The sequence below is a fragment of the Acinonyx jubatus genome, chromosome A3 (genome assembly GCF_027475565.1).
Source record: "Acinonyx jubatus isolate Ajub_Pintada_27869175 chromosome A3, VMU_Ajub_asm_v1.0, whole genome shotgun sequence".
Lineage (NCBI taxonomy): Eukaryota > Metazoa > Chordata > Mammalia > Carnivora > Felidae > Acinonyx > Acinonyx jubatus.
The window spans coordinates 115058528-115073084 of record NC_069388.1 but is presented as its reverse complement, the minus strand read 5'-3'; the positions used below and the strand labels follow the sequence as shown (position 1 = coordinate 115073084).

At 35.3% G+C, this 14557-nt stretch overlaps 1 protein-coding gene across 3 annotated transcripts in view; it reads left to right on the top strand.

The window, feature by feature from the left end:
* The window catches only part of PPP1CB (protein phosphatase 1 catalytic subunit beta), a 42748-nt gene extending 34453 nt beyond the window's left edge, over positions 1-8295 (top strand). For all 3 annotated transcript variants that reach the window (XM_027033461.2, XM_053201066.1, XM_027033462.2), the window contains 3 exons: positions 445-596; positions 3516-3650; positions 6425-8295. In XM_027033461.2, coding sequence (XP_026889262.1) covers positions 445-596; positions 3516-3650; positions 6425-6529 — 392 coding nt within the window. In that variant the 3' untranslated portion in view covers positions 6530-8295. The remainder of the gene's footprint in view (positions 1-444; positions 597-3515; positions 3651-6424) is intronic.
* The last annotated feature ends 6262 nt before the right edge of the window (positions 8296-14557 follow it).

Below are 14557 nucleotides of genomic sequence, written 5' to 3'. Positions count from 1 at the left end.
ACCCCTACCAAATATAAAGATTTTTTTAAAAGCTTTAGTGTGTTATTGGCTTAGGGATAAATAAAATGGATTAATTTAATAGATTGGCCCCCAGAAATAGTGTAAGTAGCCTCTCTATTCAGGAAATGCTGCTGGGTCAATTGCTTGTTCGTATGGAGTAACTATGTATAGAAGGAATGGCCTTTTCCATATATTGTGTGCTTAGAGTGTGCCATGCACATATTTCTTGTATGTGGGAAGAGTTGGGAAGTGCTACTTTCAGCCAGGCAAAATTATATGGGTGGGATAGCAAAGAGTGGCTAAATTCAATAGGCTGGGGTACTAGGAAGCAAGTGATTGTTACTCTTTATTAGAGGGTAAGAGGGCATGAGAAGAAATGTGATACAGATATACTTTATAAACTTTGTTTTATTTTTTTCATTGTTGTGTTTTTATTCTTTAAAGGTTTGCTCTGTGATTTGCTGTGGTCTGACCCAGATAAGGATGTGCAAGGCTGGGGAGAAAATGATCGTGGTGTTTCCTTCACTTTTGGAGCTGATGTAGTCAGTAAATTTCTGAATCGTCATGATTTAGATTTGATTTGTCGAGCTCATCAGGTATGAAATCTGAAACTTTTGAACATTTTAATATTTATTTACACAGGTCTGCTTTTTTTGTTTTTGAGGAAACGAAGATCTAAAACTAATTATATAAGGAAAGCAGTGTAGGAGAGATGAAGCCTATATACCTTGATCTCACAATTAACAATCTAATGATTTGTTAACCCTTTCTCACCCTCTAGGAGGGTGTTTCAAACTAATTTATATTTTGCAGTATACTACAATGCTGGCAGAATTTTTGGCACTTGTCTGAAGCTTTCTAGAAATACTTGATCCCATTTTAATATGTTTATATGTATTTTAGATAACAATCAAATGACCATAGTATTAAAGGATACTTTTGAGACACTTGGAAAAATTCAGTTATAGACTGGGTGTTAGATATCAAGGAGTCATTGTTCATTGTTTAAATCTTAGGATAATAACGTTACTATGTAAGAAGGATGTCCATTTTTTAGAAATACATACCCAAGTATATAGAAGCAAGATGACATGTCTAGGATTGGCTTGAAAATACATCAGCATCGGGGTGCCTGGCTGGCTCGGTCAAAGGAGCGTGCACCTCTCTCTTGGTTGTGAGTTCAAGCCCCACGTTGGGTGTAGAGATTACTAAAAAAAAAGTAAAATACATCAGAGAAAAAAGGGAGAGTAAATGAAACAAATGTAGCAGAATCCTGGTAATTATTGAATAAGGATGGTGAGAATGAGAGTTTATTGAACTCTATCTCCTTTTGTGTGTCTTTGAGCTTTCATTATAAAAATACATACTTATTTTTAAAATAAAGTTTATTTAGGTTTACTTTTTTTTTTTTTTTTTTAATGTCCACCACCACTACTATATTCTGTACTCTTCAAGGAGGGGATTGTGATTTGTTGACTTTTAAATACCCATTGCTTTGTTGTTGTTGTTGTTTTAATGTTTGTTTATTTTGAGAATGCGTGCGCACGCATGCAGGGTAGGCACAGGTGGGGTGAGGGGGGGGAGAGAGAGAGAGAGAGAGAGAGAGAGAAAGAAAGAATATCCCAAGCACAGAGCCTGACACAGGGCTCAAACTCACGAACCATGAGATCATGACCTGAGCCAAAGTCTAGAGTGAGACCCTTAATTGACTAAGCCACCCAGGAGCCCCAAATATCCATTGCCTTGTAAACTTACATACTGCAGTGTGCACTTAGTGTTTGAATAAATGAATTAATTAGCAAAAGCTTATTTTAATGATTTGATATGTCAAGTCCTCATGCTCTTTAAAATATGACTGGTAAATACATTCAGTGAAAGACATTTTTATAAATCTTTTCTGTTTACTTTTGAAAGTACTAAAAGTATTTGAAATTTCTAAGTGTAATACTTTTAAAGATTCCTTGTTTTTTCTTTGTCTGTTAAAAGAAAGTTTGTTAAGTAGATGCTGTGCCACAGTACTTCCCTTTTTGGGAGGGCTTTGCTCCCTATGACACTTGACTACTTTTCTATGTGATCTATGGATAAACAAAGATGATTGGTTTCTCATTTTCTGCATATGTTGTATATCACAGGTCTTCTTCCTACCAGAATTAGGATCCTAACTCAGTTGAAATGAAGTCAAGTCCCCAAATCCTTTGCTTTTGCAAAGATTTGGTAAATACTGTGTTTATGATTTAGCTAATTAATAGAAGTTTTCTACTAGATAACAGTGCAGAGTTGCTAAGTTTCCTAATAAGATACCCACTAATAATCAATTTTTTTAGCAATATATTTCCCTTCATAGATCTTTTCAAAAATAGATGATGGGGGCACCTGGGTGGCTCAGTCAGTTAAGCACCCAACGTCAGCTCAGGTCATGATCTCACGGTTCATGAGTCTGAGCCTCATATCAGGCTCTGTGCTTGGTGGTGTAGAGCCTACATGGGATATTCTCTCTCTCTCTCTCTCTCTCTCTCTCTCTCTCTCTCTCTCTCTGTCTCTCTCTCTCTCTCTCTCAATAAATGAATAAAACTTTTAAAGGATTTTTTAAAGAAGTCAGATTATTGAACTACCTTGGTTTGGACAGTCTTTTTCCAGACACTTCCAGAATCCTGTTCTGCTTATTTTCAAACCTATCTCTAAAATTAAGAGACTTCTGATGGGAAACACCACAAACTACACATATGTCCTTTTACAATAAACCTGTTTATTTAGTAAATGTATGAATGAACAAGTGAATAAGACTAGGAACTAAAAGGATACACTGAGTTCCAAACACTGTGGCCGAGCTGGAATAGATAAGGTGACCAAGATCTTAACAGAAAAGGTTAATATCTAAATTCTACCATGAGGTAATTACAATAGGAACATGTACCTGATAGTATAGTAGGAATTCTTTTAAAATGTAAATTGTTTTGGAGGTACTTCTTAGGAGCAAGTATTGTAGGATAATTTTGCTTAATCAAAGGATGCCTAAAAGACTTCAAAAATTATTCTTGCCTACTGTAAATAAATATAAAATATTTATGTTATTGACTTCTCATAATTGTAGAGCTGAGAAATATACATTGTTTAAATCGTTCAAATTGACAACAGATTCTAGAAATCATGTTAAATCATTAAAGATTAAGGATTCTGTAGTTGTGATATAATGTCATCAACAAAGAAGTACTAGGTTTGTAAGGTTCCTGTAGACACTATACCTATCAGCATACGGAGAGCCTTAGAAATGGTATGATTTTTAAACATTTTATTTATCATAAGTGTACTATTTCATTTAAGCTAAATCCTTGCCATTATAGAAAAGGCATACTAAATATTTTAATATTCTAAGACAAGTTTAGAAATAAAAATCAAGCTTCCAAAACAAAACAGTGTTTATTTTTAGGTCTTTGTCACATTAATCTCAGTAATATAGACAGTTGAGAATCAGCTATAAATAAATGTGGTTTTTCTTTTGACCTTTCCTTTCACAGGTGGTGGAAGATGGATATGAATTTTTTGCTAAACGACAATTGGTAACCCTATTTTCAGCCCCAAATTACTGTGGCGAGTTTGATAATGCTGGTGGAATGATGAGTGTGGATGAAACTTTGATGTGTTCATTTCAGGTATAGTATAAATACATATAAATCAGTTTTATTCAGAAGTGATTATCACTCATAGACTTGTTAGAGATTTCTGTTTTCATTCGCAAATGCTCTGGACTTTTTGGTGTATATCAAGTATTAGAGTTTTAGAGACCCTAAGTTATGTCAGTCATTCTTGATGCAAATGTTTAAGTTGTTAAATTCCTGTATGACTTCTTGAATAGGGGCTTAACCTACTAAAAGAATGTGAATTCAGTTAATAACTTAGATTTTGTTTCCTTTTGCTAGAAATAGACCAACTCTGGCTTCATAGTGTGCTACTTATAAATCATTCTTGTTCACAGACTAAAACAACTTCAGTGCTTTATTTTTGCAAAGGGTATTTTATGTGCCTCTCCTGCATATACTATATGTCTCTTTCTTTAAATGTGGACGGGCTTTTCTATCCCTCTTTCCCTTTATTTTATTACTATTTCTGTCAGCTAGTACACCTGAATATAAACACGTGACTTCTCATTTATAATTTAAGGATAGGAACTAGACCTTATCTTTCAGCATTTGCCATAGTGGAATTGGATTTCTTCTTCAGTGAGACACTGTGATGCTCTGAATAGTTCTAAGAAATGCTTCTTAAATCATTTCTACACACTTGTATGTAAATACTGAAATTTCTATGTATAATGTAGGCTAAAGCTCTGTTTACATCCACCAGAATAAATACAATTAAAAAATCAGATAATAACAAGAATTAATGAGGATGCAGAAAAGTTGGAAACTTCATATAGTGATGGTGGGAATGGAAAATGATGCAGCTGCTTTTGGAAACAGTGTGGCATCTCCCTAAAAAGTGAAACATAGAGTTTCTTTGTGGCCCAGCAATTCCACTCATAGGTATATCGAAAAGAACTGAAGGCAGGTACTCAAATACAGGTATATGCATATTCATAGGAGCATTCTTTATAATTGCCAAAAAATGGAAACAACCCAGATGTCCATCAAGTAAAGAACGAAAACAAAATGTGGACTATCCATAAAATGGCATATTGTTTGACAATTAAAAGTAATGAAATACTGATACATGCTACAGCATAAATGAACCTCAAAAACATGATTTCAGTGAAAGGAGCCAGTCACAGAAGACCACATATTGTATGATTTCATTTATGTGAAATAGCCAGAAAAGACAGGTCAATAGAGAAGAATTAGTTTTTCCTCAGAATTGAAGGGAGTTAGAGTAGTGGAGAATGATTGCTTATGGGAGCAAGATTTCTTTTTGGACTGACAAAAACTCTAAAATTAGATTACAGCAATGGTTGTACAACTATAAATACTTTTAAATCATCGACATGTACATTTTAACTGATATGATACATAAAATATGTAAATAATTTTAAGATCTACACATAAAAATTAAAGGGTTTGTGACTATCCTGTAAATAGTGGCAGAATTATTATTATTTTATTGTTTCAAGTTTTTATTTAAATTCTAGTTAGTTAACATAAAATGTATTCTTAGTTTCAGGAGTAGAATTTAGTGATCCATCACTTACATATAACACCCAGTGCTTGTACAAGTGTACTCCTCCTTAATACCCATCACCCATTTATTTTTTTGCTCCTAATATTTTATAATGTAATAAAATATTAGCATTTAATACTAATAACCAAATGTCAATAGCTTTAAAATATGAAAACCACAAGCAGTTAGAAGATATAATGGAAAATACAATTCTGTTTACAACTGATACTAGATGAGCAAATATACTATGGGATAAACATTGTGACTGATCCATCACCCGTTTAACTCATCCCCCTGCCCACCTCCTCTCAAGCAACCCTCAGTTTGTTCTCTATAGCTAAGAGTCTGTTTTATGGTTTGCCTCCCTTTTTTTTTTCTTTCCCCTGTGTTCATCTGTTTTGTTTCTTAAATTCCACACAAGTGAAATCACGTGGTATTTGTCTTCCTCTGACGTATTTCGCTTAGCATAATACACTATAGCTCCATCCACATCATTGCAAATGGCAGGATTTCATTCTTTGGATTGGCTGAGTCATATTCCATTGTATGTTCTATTCATCAGTCAGTGGACATTTGGGCTCTTTGCATAAATTGGCTATTATTGATAGCACTGCTATAAACATTAGGGTGCACGTGTACTCCATTTGTTCCTTTGGGTAAACACCTAGTAGTGCAATTGCTGGATCATAGGGTAGTTCTATTTTTACCTTTGTGAGGAACCTTCGTACTGTTTTCCAGAGTGACTGCACCAGTTTGCATTCCCATCCACAGTGTAAGAGGGATCCCCTTTCTCCACATCTTCGCCAACACCTGTTGTTTCCTGTGTTGTTAAATTTAGCCATTCTGACAGGTGTGAGGTGGTATCTCATCATAGTTTTGATTTGTATTTCCCCAGTGAGTGACATTGAGTATATTTTCTTGTGTCTGTTAGTCAACCTTGGTCTTTTGACTCATAAACTAAATGTTCTTTCCTCACCACAGAGATATATTTAAAAAAATTTTTTTACTTAAATCTAAGGATTGGGTAGTTGATAGGATTTGTGTGTTTAAGGTTTTGAATTACCAGTGGCTTGACAGATGATAAGAATATTCAAATATTTAGTCATCTGCACACTTTAAATGTGAGAGCTGTCCATGGAACTTTCTTGTTTTCCATACTTTTATTGAACCTTTAAAACTTATGTCATTTTTTGAAAAGCCCACTATTATAACAATAATTTTCTTAAACTTATTGCACTTGAAAGAGTAACACTGTTAATAAATTATTTATTTTAAGATATTGAAACCATCTGAAAAGAAAGCTAAGTACCAGTATGGTGGACTGAATTCAGGACGTCCTGTCACTCCACCTCGAACAGCTAATCCACCGAAGAAAAGGTGAAGAAAGGAACTCTATAAAGAAACCATCAGATTTGTTAAGGACATACTTCATAATATATAAGTGTGCACTGTAAAACCATCCAGCCATTTGACACCCTTTATGATGTCACACCTTTAACTTAAGGAGACGGGTAAAGGATCTTAAATTTTTTTCTAATAGAAAGATGTGCTACACTGTATTGTAATAAGTATACTCTGTTATAATATTCAGCAAAGTTAAATTCAAATTCAGAATTACCCATTAAAGTTACATCTTCACGTATCACAGTTTTTAAAGTTGAAAAGCATCCCAGTTAAACTAGATGTGATAGTTAAACCAGATGAAAGCATGATGATCCATCTGTGTAATGTGGTTTTAGTGTTGCTTGGTCGTTTAATTATTTTGGGCTTGTTTTGTTTGTTTTGTTTTGTTTTTTGCTAGAATAATGGCAAATATTAATTTTTTTTTTCCCTGAACATTTTTACAAGTGAAATGTGGGAAGAGCTTTAAAGACATTCACCAACTATTATTTTCCCTCGCTTATTTACTTATGTACCTGTTTAATCTTACTAAGAAAACTTATGCCTCATTACAGTAAAAAGGAATTTTAAAGATTGATATTTTTCAAAAAAAATAGACCAACTATCCAATCCAGTGATTGAATCAAACAGTTTGACTGGGCAAACTTCACAGCTGATAGTGAATATTTTGCTTTATACAGCAATTGCCACTGATTTGGATTTGTGCACTCTAATTTTTAACTTATTGATGCTCTATTGTGCAGTAGCATTTCATTTAACTTTAAGATAAGGCTCATATAGTATTACCCAACTAGTTGGTAATGTGATTATGTGGTACCTTGGTTTTAGGTTTTAATTCGCACGAAACACCTTTTGGCATGCTTAACTTTCTGGTAACACCCTCACCTGCATTGGTTTTGTTTGTGGTTTTTTTTTTTTTTTTTTTTTTTTTTGGGTTTTTGTTGTTGCTGTTGTTGTTGTTGTTGTTGCTATTTGTTTTTAGATCCACAGAACATGAGAATCCTTTTTTGACAAGCCTTGGAAAGCTGACACTATCTCTTTTTTCCTCCCTCTGTACGAAGGATGTATTTAAATGAATGCTGGTCAGTGGGACATTTTGTCAACGATGGTTATTGGGTGCTTAACTGTCTAATATTGCCATGTGAATGTTGTATACGATTGTAAGGCTTATGTCACTAAAGATTTTTATTCTGATTTTTCATGATCAAAGTTCATCCAATATTGTATAGACATGCTTTGTAGTGAGCTATAGTAGCAATAATTTCTGTACATGATCAAGGGTTTATTGCAGCATTTCTTTTCCTGTTCTCTTTTTTTAAAGGGTTAGTATTAACAAGGAGTAGAAAAGTCAACATAAGGATTTTAGAAGGAGAACTTACAGGACACAGATTTGAGATACTTTGGATGCGACCCTTTTGGATGTGATTCTAAAAGCTTTTATTGAGTATTGTCAAATTTGTAAGCTTCATAGGGATGGACATCATATTTATAATGCCCTTCTTCTATATGTGCTACCATTGATGTGAAATTCTTGACCTTAATATTGTCTTTGAAAATGTTAAATTGAGAATTCTGTTAACTTACATTTTATGAATTGGTGTATTGTATTTCTGCAAGAGATTTGATTTTCAGCACAGTGCAAAGTTCTTTCAAATGCATATGTCTTTTTTTCTAATTCCATTTTGTTTTAAAGCACATTTTAAATGTAGTTTTCTCATTTAGTAAAAGTTGTCTAATTGATATGAAGCCTGACTGGTCATTTTATTCCTCTTTTTTTTTTTCCCCTTTACAATGAGACATTTAAACACACATTCTATTCAAACAGATTTCAGTATCTTTCGCATATACTGAGTTGATTTCTTTTCTGAAAGTGTTCTTGTATTGCATGTGTTCTATTAGGTTAGATCACATAGGCTTTTATGTAATGTGATTTAAATATCCTAATTGAAATGTAAGGTGAGCAGTTTCTAATAGAATTTTAAAGTAATCATAGTGATGGAAGTCTAGAAAAATAAACCTTTGGCAGGAGACAAGGCAGTCTTTTATTAATCTCTGTATTAGTCAAAACACAAATTTGAATTTGACTTACTATGTTTTTAAAATAATAATTCATCCTGGTCAGTATTGAATATGAAAAAATAGTAAATTAAGGAAAGTAATATTGGTCACTGAATGAAAGGATGGAAATTTATCATGTTTTAAAAATTACTCGAGCAGTAGGATGCCTGGCTGGCCCAGTCAGAGGAGCATATGACTCTTGATCTCAGGGTCATGCATTCAAACCCCACATTGAGTATAGAGATTACTCAAAAAAATAAATTCAGGTTATTTGAGGAGTCTTAAAACCACATTACAAGTTTCTGTCATATAATGTGTTACAAAGATTACTTACTTGGTAACAGTGCCACTTCAAATAAATAAAACTTCATTTCTTAGGAGAAAAATACCCGGATTCTAGTGTCACTGATTTATAGCATTCTTTCTCTCTGATTTTTTAATGATTTCCATATTCAAATTTATCTGTAATCCAAATGTCATGACATTTAAAATCAAACATGCTAATGTGATGGATCACATGGATTAGGTTAAATTTTTGCTAGTTCTTGAATGGAAAGAATCATTTGCAATGTACTACCCCTTGTGTTTGAAGTTTTAACAAATTCATTGTTTTAATTTTGTTTGTGCACAAATTTTAATCATGATCATCCAGACTGGTTTGTACAAAGTGTTGAGTCAAAATGCCAGCAAGAAGAATTTTAAAGCTTAAAAGGTGGTTGGTAATTGGAAGTGTTAACAGTGTTCAGAGGATATATATGTCATTCAAAAAGAAAACTCATATGAGGGAAAGCCAGGAACATATTGAGATGTGTCCCTAAGGAATATAAAAAGTGCATTATATTGAGCCAAGGAACTGAAGTAACATCTTCATTTATAAATGCAGTTCTATTCCTTTGTCTCCTTGGCAACCATAACTCTTGAACCAAAAGAACCAATTATTTTCTGTCACATCTTTACGCTGAAAATGTGGTCAGAGAAGGAAATGGTCAAGTTTACTCTGCTCCTGGTGCATTAACCTCATTAACCTCATTTCCTTATGAATCCAGCCCTGAATCAGAGCTGTGCCTGAGAAGACCCTACCTGACTAGACCAGGGGCATCCACTTAGAAATACTGTATTTCTTTGCTGGTAGTTTTCAGTGTTTCATAATTTCCTTAAACAGCTAAAAAGCAGTTAAAAATATTTTAAAGTGACAGCATACCTTGCAAAACAGTAGTTAAATAAGACATAAACTGATTCCATGCAAGTATACATGTAGAGTTTTATCTATAGTCTCTTTAAAATTTACTTCAACAAAAGTGAAGTTTAGATATAGTGTAACAATTTTGATTTGTTGAGATTGGATTTTACCTGTGTATTTGAATTCCAGAATTTTTTTTTTTTAATGTTTATTTTTGAGAGGGGGAGAGAGACAGAGCGTTGAGTCGGGGAGGGACAGAGCCAGAGAGAGACACAGAATCTAAAGCAGGCTCCAGGCTCTGAGCTGTCAGCACAGAGCCCAATGTGGGGCTTGAACCCACGAACCGTGAGATCATGACCTGAGCTGAAACCAGATGCTCAACTGAGTGAGCCACCCAGGGGCCCCGAATTCCAGAATTTCTAAATAAATTCCCTAATTAGGAAATTATAAAAGTCAAAACTTAGTTACTCAGCCACCACCTCCTATATTGGTTGACTTATAAACTTCTTTAATTTCTCACTGTGATTTACTTTCCTGTTCAGGTTGCAAGTTTTATTAAACTGTATTTTTATAAAAGTGGCCATAAATCTTTGCTTTTCTCCTCTTAGGGACTTTGCCAGCTAATGCGGTTATAAAATCTTGTTACCCATGTTTTGAATGTCAGTAGGGTGGAAGGTAACTAGTGGAATGGGGGAGGAGAATAAGCTAACTGCCTGAGGCTTACAGATTCAGCATTTCTTTGATACGACATGCAAAAAGTTGGGAGCCTTGGTCTATTTCTGGAGACAGGCCTGGGATCACCAAGTAGGAGGGTGTGCTCAGTTTGCAGCTGCCTAATTTGAGCAATGCAGCAGATTTACAGGCCAAAATTCTTCCTCAGAAAGCAGTGACACCACAACTCAACATGTGAAACTATCATAGATTATTCATATATAAACACCGATTATTGACAGAGTCACAAAGACGAAATACAGTACAACAGGAAAGGAGTAGTCCAGAGGAATCCTGTATGTGTTTACTTTCAACTAACTTCAAAGTAAGTCTTAAGCCTTCTAGTATATTTATCGGAGAAAAGAGCTCGGAAACAAAAGCAAAGTGTTGCGACTTTTTATATCCGGCTACCTCACCTATATCATTTTCAAGCTGGTGTTGGCACAGTTTCTGAAAATGCTGCCATTTCCCGACAGGTTATTGACAGACACACCTGTTCTGTCTACTGTTGTGGGGTAACTGTGAGCTTTGTTGCTTTAGCTCTCTCAAGTGTGGTAAGGATTCCTAAGAAGGCAGGGGTGAGGGGTAGAATCACTTGAGAAATCATTTTCTGGTAGATCTTGTAAAACTACTGAAATTTATGAAATTGAAAATTAATAACCTACTTTCTTACCTTAGAAAAACGTGAGAAGCCCAAGACCCAACTCTCAACATGGAACTGTTATGTAGTGTACAACTAAAGTGTGAAGTTTTAAAAACAGGTCCCTACCTTCCAGGATAATGGCCTCAGGTTTTGTAGCTCATGCCTGGGTGGAGACTGGTAACTCCACTGAAGAGAATTTGTACAGTAACACCTGTTTTGAGTGCGGTACCTTAATCTTTAATCAACTGAGTTCCCTAAACTCCGTATGCTCACTGACAGATTGAAACAAATTGTGGTCTATTCTATTTTTTGAAGAAAATCAATTCTTCATTGTACAGATCCATTTAGTACAGTGGGCATTCCTTCAAGACTGTTGTATTTGGCCCTTAGAAGCCTTTGGGTTTCAATCAGTTTAATTGTATGTGACTAGAATGTAAGCTCATACAGGCAGAAATTTTTGTCTCTTTTTTTTCTGTGGATGTGTCTCCAGCTTCTAGAGTGGAGCCTGGCACGTAGTAAGCACTCAAATGTTTTTTTTAATGAATGCAAGTGAGTTTCAAAACTTACTGTTTAAACACCTTGACCTTTTGGAGAAATTAGCAAAAAAAAAAAAAAAAGTTCCAGTTTTCATTTATCCTCCTTGAACTGCTTTTTGTCTTTCACAAGAATGCTGGAGTAATTTCAGGAGAAAATTGATCTGGGTCTGTGAGACCAAAATAAATAGTTTATGGTCAAAACTAATCTTCATTTGGTAATAATATTGGTAAGTGCTAGAAGTTGTGTCTAGTTACTTGAAGAAACGCAGCTAGCACCTGACAGGCACGTAGAGAAAGTTGCCTCTTGTTCGGAATCAAACTTTCCAAGATCTTTATGGTTATTTTCTTGCCCCTCCCCCTTTCTATCCTCTAGGTTCTCTGTGTAATTGACCTTCAAGTCACCTTTGTTGTGAGCCACTTCAAACATTTTTAGAAAAGTGGTGTGTAACATTTTGTCTTGCAAAAGTCACCTAGTATTTGTGAATACTTAAAACTAGGAATCAAAACTTGAAAGTGGTGAGGCTGTTGCCTCAATTTAACAAATAAGGATTATGTCATAGGCAGAAGCAAGTATGGGGAAAGATCAAGAAAGTTATTTTCAGGGGCGCCTGGGTGGCTCAGTTGGTTAAGCATCCAACTTCAGCTTCAGGTCATGATTTCATGGTTCGTGGGTTCGAGCCCCACATCCAGCTGTATGCTGATGGCTTGGAGCCTGGAGCCTGCTTTGGATTCTGTCTCCCTCTCTCTCCTCCCCTCCCCCACTCACGCTCTGTCTCACTCTCAAAAATAAACATTAAAAAAAATTTTTTTAGGTTATTTTCAGTAAGGAACAAAAAAGTACAGTGAAGAAAACTAATACAGTGCTTATACCTTGTTAGATTGATTATTGTTCTATCCTCATACTTCTCAGTTTTTATTGCCTCCATATAAAAGAGCAGTCAGCCATGCTGAATTCTGGGTCTTAGTGCAACATTCCAGGAAGAGAATTTGGCTCAACTTGGGTCAAGTGCCCTTAGGACTCCCAGCAGGTGAAGAAGAGAGATGATAGTGTATGAATATAGCTGCTATCCCTGCACCCAAGTGGTTTGGGAGGTTGAGTAGAAAATTTACCAGAAAAGGGATGCTAGAAAGAAAATCCAAAGGTACTCTCTATGACATACTTTAAAAGATAATCTAGTCACAAAAAGTCCGAAAATACAAACTTGGCAAGATGTAGACTAATGGGACCCTTACTTAAAATTGGTACAACTAGGGGCACTTTGCTGGCTCAGTCGGAGGAACATTCAACTTTTGACCACAGGGTCATGAGTTTGAGCTCCACTTTGGGCATATAGATAATTAATTTGGTACAGGTACTTGGGAAATAAATTTAGCATTCATAATTTTGTAAAATGCATATCCTAAAATCCATCATTTTCACTTTAAAGCCTTTATAAGAAAAGTACATATAAAAAAGTGTGCACCATGGGGCATATACAAGCACAAGTAGTATTTGAATATTTGAAACATGGGCACTGACCAATCCAACACCAACTAATCAGAACCTATGCCCACTATAACTAACACGGTTTTACAGAGGCACAGCAGCTGATAACCAACCAAGTCTGTGTACAAGAAGACTCATGGCATTCATAGTGAAAAATGACCAGTGAGAGGAGCATGGTGATACATTACAGTATATTCATAGAACAGAATTCCATACAATGAAAATGCTTTACAGTGTCCTGCATTTGCATGTTAAAATCTTAAACTATAAAGAATACAAAGTATTAAGAGTACAAACAATCTGTATTTAAGGATACAGTGAATCTTAAGGGAATGGGAAAAACAAAAGTCACCTCTTCAGGAAAGTATGCTCTTCCACCAAAGAGCATACAGGATCTCAACAGTATTGTTTATGTTCTATTTCTTGGATGGTGGGTTCATGCTTTTTTGGTTAGTAGTGGCTTCTTGAAGTTTTTGCTTTATTATGCTCTGCCTGCATATATGTTACGATATATTCTTTTGTACATATCACATATTCCATTTTTTAAACCATGTATGCAACCCCATTTATGTAAAATTGTATCTATATGTACACATAATAAAAAATTTTGTATAAAAAAATAGCTGGTTAATAAGATTGCAAAAATCAGAACTTCAGAAAGTGCTGCAGGGGGCACCTGGGTGGCTCAGTCGGTTAAGTGTCCTACTTCGGCTCAGGTCATGATTTCAGTGTTCGTGAGCGAGCCCCGAGTTGGACTCCGTGCTGACAGCTCAGAGCCTGGAGCCTGCTTCACTTCGGATTCTCTCTCTCTCTCTCTCTCTCTCTCTCTCTCTCTCTCTCTGCCCCTCCCCTGCTTGCTTGCTCTCTCTCTCTCTCCAAAGTAAACATTTTTTTTAAACCTTTAAAAAAGAAAATGCTGCCGGAATTCAAGAATGGCAGAGTCCTGCACTTATTAAGTACTCAGATGATGGACTGATGCCTTGAGCTGGGTCTTAAAGGATGAATATCATGTAGAAAATTTAAATGAAGTTTAAAAAAGAGCACATTATATGCCAGCTCAAAGAAGAAAGTTTTTGTTTTTTTAAAAAGGGTCTTTTATTTATTTTTACTTTTTAAAAATATTTATTTATTTATTTTGAGAGAGTGTGTGTGAGGGACAGAGAGAGACAATCCAAATCGGGCTCCAGGCTCTAAGCGGTCAGCACAGAGCCTGACGTGGGGCTTGAACTCCCGAACCACGAGATCATGACCTGAGCCAAAGTCGACGCTTAACTGACTGAGCCACGCAGGTGCCCCTCAAAAAAGAAAGTTTAAGACATACTCAGAAAAAAGTATGTCACTAAGAATGGAGTAAAGAATCACTAGATAATAGTGGGGAGATATAAGGTGGAATG